The following is a 5,999-nucleotide window of genomic DNA, read 5'->3' as shown; positions in this document are numbered from 1 at the left end:
TCTACATTTTAAGCCAACTTTTTTTTTTTTTCCTGTTGTTGTTAGTCCACATGAAGAAGAGTCTGTTATTCTCCCTGTGTATATTGACTGACCTGAGAATGACTATTAATTCACAAGGCTGCCTAGTTAAGTGGAATTTAAGAAGTTTCATTTTACCCTGTCGGAATGCAATAAAACACGATGTTATTAACTCGCCTGAACAATCTATTCGTCGAGGCTCGGAGTTATTTTGTACACAGTGCCTGCACCACAGGGCATACTGGGAGGGCTGGGGTTTTCTTTTTTTCTTTTCTTTTTTTTTTTTTTTTTTTTTTTTTTTTTTTTTTTTTTTTTTTAAGCGCCTGAACAATCTATTCGTCGAGGCTCGGAGTTATTTTGTACACAGTGCCTGCACCACAGGGCATACTGGGAGGGCTGGGGTTTTCTTTTTTTTTTTTTTTTTTTTTTTTTTTTTTTTTTTTTTGAAAGAGCGCGGTACTGACGTACCCCAGGTTTGCCGTGCAGTGGATATACGATCCAGTTAAGGTCATGCAGAACAAAACCAGCCTGGATGCGACATAGAAAGGCAGCATGATTAACCGTTTCTTGCGCCAAGCCGTGCATCGGCAGCCAAGATACAGAGTGCTCGTGTTTAAGAAAGCTTGGGGCGGAGGGGGTATGCCTTGAGAGAAATAGGAGGATTAAAAGGAAAGAAAGTAAACTTCCACCGTGATAAATGCAGCGGGCAGAAATAGGCTGACCTAGAGTAGAATAGAGTAAGACATTCACAGCAGATTAACAAAGCAAATACAAGCGACTGTATAGATAAGATAGAAAGCAGTTTATTGACTCAGCGCTTATACACAATAAAGTTAACCAAGCTCATTAACATCTTTTGCTGGGCTGTTTACAGAATATCCAAGGGATGACAGGAACTCCGATGGTGGCTGCTAGTCCGGAGAGACATGACGGTGGTTTACAGGCGAACCCGGTGGAGGTGCAGAGTTACCAGCCGCCCTGGAAAGTACTGAGTGACTTCGCATTGCAGAGTGACATAGACCAACCTGCTTTTCAGCAACTAGTAAGTGTCGGTTCCCAGCCGGTGCAGGCCAGCCTCCACTCGGGGCAGAGCAACAGGGGATTCTCTAAACGTGCCGGATGCCCTCAGAGAGATGAGCAATCCAGACTAGCCGGGTTTTCCCGAAATTGCAAGGTGGGCGTGATGGCACACTGTAAGTGCGGCGAACTGAATTGATTTAACAGGTCTTGGTGCAAAATCTACCTGAGTGCACAGCAGAGCTCTTGCCGAGTTGAGCGGGAGCTGGATAAGGCCCGACCCAGGTCTGAGACTAACTCGGCTCACACACTCCTGAAAACTAAAAGCATCTCTATCCAGAGAACTAAGACATTCTTCACGTGTCGTTTAGTTGCATGTACATTCGCGAAAGCAGTTTCTAAAATTCGCCCCTCCCCCCTTCGGGCCAATTTTGCCTTTATGTGACAGGGTGGATTTTAAACACGATTGCAATGTCAGCCTGTGCCCTTGTTTTGTCACACAAACATGAAGAGCTTAGTTAAATTTTTGAAGTCCTTGTTTTACGCATATGCCTCTAGGTACAACTTTAGATATCTGTCTATACATATATACACACAAATACAGACATTATATAGCTTACATTAAACGTTGTGTTTTGGAAAGGGAATTGATAGTACATATTCATGTGGAAAATTCAAACAATGTGATAAACTGCCTTAAGCCGAAAGAAAACAGATCTTCTAGAATAAATTCTGTTCTTAACTCACTTCCTTACGCCTACGTCATTTGGCAGCTCATATGGGACCATACCATCCACAATACTTAGGCCCAACAAGGTGAATTAAGGACAGAAGTTCAGCCTTAACTCAATTTCCTGGCCTAAGTGTGTTAAAACCAGAACTTTAAAATAATAAGGTATGTTGTGTATGGTTTTTCAGTGATTCAAAATAATAATTAATGATGAAAAATTAACATATAAACCCTTTTTTGATCTGTTGGGCATTTTTTCGAAGTGAAGCAAAGGTTTGTAGCCATGTCTAGAATTGTTTTCAGTTTAGTATCGCTCTCTCTTGCAGGATCGCTTTTCCTTTGCCCAGTGGCAGGCTGCAGCGTGCTTCCCTCCCCTGGCACACCATGCTTACTCGGGAAGCTGTAGCGCAGCAGCAGCTTACCTCTAGAGCAGCCACCCGTTTTCCTGCTTTAATCAAGCTGCCAAGCAGACACAAGAAAAAGTGATCTCTTTCAGCTGCCTTACTTATTTTGCCTTAACAGAATAGGATACTTTAAAAGCCTTCGATGCAGTGAGTTTTTGTATGGAGTAGTTCTAAAAAAAAAAAAAGGCTATCTCTATGCATTCTGAAGATGGATAGAGCAAATACACACATGCATATAGGTAGATAGATCATTAGATAGACAGATGAATATTGATATATATTGGACATAATGTCTGACACTGAAAAGAGTTAAAATAAAGAATTGTGGATGGAACAGACCATCGACCATTCAAGGCATGTCTGTAATCTGGAAAGCGCCTTAATCACAGGATCGGCCAGCTAAATAGGTGCCAAAGAAATGCTTTTGGATTAGCAAAGCTCCACCCTTCAAATCATGCCTTTTCCCAACGCTGCTCCTAAACTAACGGGAGCCACGGGGCACATTAGGATGGAGAAGTGTGACCTTTTTTATCAAACTGACTCTCGTTAAAAAGAGATAGCACCCGCTTCAAATCACAAATGAAAGAGGATGGCTTGTTTCAAATGACTTCTGCTCCTGGATGCTCCTTCCAGGTTTATTTTAGTATGTGCACAAAAGGGGAAAAAAATAACCTTGCAGTTTTGTGTCAAAAAAACACATGCACTCTTAAATAATTGACTAGAACATCTTGTTGGGATTGCCACTCTTGCAAGACAGGGAAGATGGTGTCATTAATAAGTTTATTTGATTTATTTTTCAGTCTTTTTTTTTTAAGGTTTTTTTAACCCGCTTTTTTTTTTGGTGAGTTGTCCCAAGACCTGAAGAAAACTCCTGTGAAGCCAACGGGGAAGCTAAACAAAGCAACAAACAGTGACACAGCCTCCCGTGGAGATGTATCAGGCCGTTCAGCTGCATGTCTGTGTATTTATTTTTGCGTTCTTCTTTGCCTTTGCCTGCTACTTTTCTTTGATTGTTACAGTTGTAACAACATTTCTTTTTCTTATTTTTCTTCTTTTTTTTTTTTTTTTTTTTTTTTGGCAGGTTAATTTTTCAGAAGGAGGACCTGGTTCCAATTCTACTGGAAGTGAAGTAGCATCAATGTCCTCTCAGCTGCCAGATACACCCAACAGCATGGTAGCCAGTCCTATTGAGGCATGAGGAACATTCATTCAGATTTCTGTTGTTGTTGTTTCTGCCCTTACCCTCAGCCCTGTTGGAGAAAGTGGGGAAGTGATCACATTGGGACTCCGAAATTTAAGGGGAAAAAGTATTTAACAACCCTGTAATGAACCTAGCAAGGAACCACTCCATGAAATGAACGGAGCCATGTTTGAAAAGACAAGGTAATATGGTAGCAACACTGTGAAGACAATCATGGGATCTTACTAGAATAAATACTAAAAAAAAAAAAAAACAAAACAAAACCCAAAAAAGCGCGATTCAGTGATCAGAGGAGGATCGAAAAGACGTTTTCAAAACGTAAAGGATTTGTACTCGTGGATCTCAAAAAAAAAAAAAAAAAAAGTGAAAAAAAATCTTTTCATTTGACTGCACATCTTAGGGAGAAACCAAGGTAGAGGGACTTTCTATCCGGTCCCTCCCAATCCGAATGGTGCTGTTTCTATATTGGTGATTGCCTTGCCAAAAGGAGCTCCAGTAGGTTTTCCATCATCAGGAAAGAGACGATTTAGCCCTGCATTGTTGAAAGATTCATTGCAGGAAGGTGGAGCTGCATTGGTTTGCAATGTTGTTTTTAGTTGATTCTTAACAAGAGGTTGTTTCCTGGGTCTCTTCTAGCATGTACTGTAGCGGGGTTTTGGTTTTGTTTGGTTGAGATCCACCCGCTATCAAGTCTGAAGCGATTAAAAATAGGTTTTTGAATTCCTCTTTAAAAACCAATTTATAAAAGCATTGCAACAAGGTATACCTCTATTTTGCCACAAAGCGTCTCGGGATTGTGTTTGAAATGTGTCCGTCCAAGAACCTTCCCCTCCCCCAAAGATGTGTATAGTCATTGGTTAAAACGTCTGTCTCTCTGTCTCTCTCTCTTTCTCTCTCTCTTTCTCTCTCTCTCTCTCTCAAAGTAAAAAAAAAAAAAAAAAGTAAAAGTAAAAAGGAAAAAAAATTCTTTTTGTTTGCTCTTGCATTGCAAAATTATAAAGTAATTTATTATTTATTATCGGAAAACTTGCCACTTTTCATGTCATTTGACTATTTTTTTTGTTTGCTGAAGTAAAAGCAAAAAGGAAAAAAAAAAGAAAAAAGAAAAAAAGAAAAGGTTGTACCGTGGTCTTTGAATTATATGTCTAATTCTATGTGGTTTTTGTCTTTTTTTTTTTTCTTAAATATTATGTGAAATAAAAGCGCCATATGTAGGATTATTATATCTTCAGGACTATGTCACTAAATAAGCGTTTGGAATAGAGAAAATAATAATATTAATATTAAATAATGAACAAATTTCCCTCTTTTAAATATTTACAAGTTAGCAGCTAAAATACCTGAAATAAAATATTGCATGCAAAGCAGGTCGTTAATGAATAAAAGGAGTGTGATATTTTATTGCAAGTATTAACGACCAGCTTGTAAATTTCCGTTTCAACAACTATATCAGGGCTAGTTGGATGCCTTAGCTTTCAATCGATAACGTTAGAAACTCTTTTTCGGCCCACCCCATCCCTTGCCCTTAAAAGTGATATTACTCTAGGCATGATCTGACATAACGTTAAGACATCTAAAGAACTGGGAGCTCAGGCTTTTTGCTGAGCTCTATTATTTTTTAAAAATAATAAAAAGAAAGTGCTGTATACCAAAGCCTCGTTGTTGAGATTGTTGAAGTGACCTGTACTTTATGTATAAGCTCCCGATAAAAGGGACGCTTTTTGCTTAACAAGTCAAGTATGACCATTATTTATCAGTGTCTGCTGTCAAAACGATTGAAAAATGCTGCAGGAGGCATACATTGAGGGGATATTGCTATGAAATTGCACGAATGGTGTTCCTTATTTTCTGTCGACTTCCCTCTCTTCACTCCCTCTTTTCTTCCTTTTGTAATTTACGGGGGAGAGGGTGGTGAAAGCTAGAAACGTGGGCTATTTCTTGGGGAAAAGTAGAAAGAAGAAGAAGGAGGAAAAAAAAAAGGAAAGGGTTGTTTTTGCTCCAGACCAAGTGCTCTCTAGTGCTCCCGGCCAGCACAAGACAAAGGCTCGCTTAAAAAGACCCTTAAGAACTGGAATACACAGAGATTTTTAGTCTGACAAAGACAAGTTGGTTTGCATGACAGTTACTCCAAACCCTAATGTTTTCTTAACATAACCTTCTTTTTCCTCCCTCCTCACCATCTCAGCCCACGCTGAGCAAGCTCAGCTATAGAGACAAACCATTTCGACAGTACAGAGAACATAAAAAAACGTTAAATGTCTAATACAAGGATTTCAATCATCCTGATTAGAAACTGGATTCATTTTGTATGCTCAAGTGTAATACATTTTTGAGTACTTGATAAATATTTAAATAAATATGAAATCTACCTTAAACTGTGTGATCAGTAACCCTTGTGTTTTCATGCAGGATCGAAAATCATGCTTGGTACGACGCTTCGGGGGGCGGGAGGGAGAAAGGGTGTCATTTCTGCCCGGTGGTCTAACGTGTAAGTTGTTTGAGTCGCTCTTACTGACGCGGGGGGTGGGTGGGGGGGGGGAATGGGGAGTTTGGAGACCGAGTCTCCGACTCGCGGTGTCTTTAATTGGCGCTGAAAACCTGTGAGGTCAGGGCAACACGGGAGCCTTTG

General features: G+C 39.9%; 1 protein-coding gene across 1 annotated transcript in view; it reads left to right on the top strand.

Annotated features, from left to right (window-relative positions):
* Positions 1-3,367, top strand: part of ISL1 (ISL LIM homeobox 1) — an 11,343-nt gene extending 7,976 nt beyond the window's left edge. The window contains exons 5-6 of the mRNA XM_009326963.1: positions 893-1,060; positions 3,251-3,367. Of these exons, the coding sequence (XP_009325238.1) occupies positions 893-1,060; positions 3,251-3,367 (285 nt within the window). The remainder of the gene's footprint in view (positions 1-892; positions 1,061-3,250) is intronic.
* The last annotated feature ends 2,632 nt before the right edge of the window (positions 3,368-5,999 follow it).

Source organism: Pygoscelis adeliae, unplaced genomic scaffold, assembly GCF_000699105.1.
Source record: "Pygoscelis adeliae isolate BGI_AS28 unplaced genomic scaffold, ASM69910v1 Scaffold116, whole genome shotgun sequence".
Classification (NCBI taxonomy): domain Eukaryota; kingdom Metazoa; phylum Chordata; class Aves; order Sphenisciformes; family Spheniscidae; genus Pygoscelis; species Pygoscelis adeliae.
Note: the sequence above shows the minus strand (reverse complement) of the source record. Positions and strands in the feature narration are given on the sequence as shown.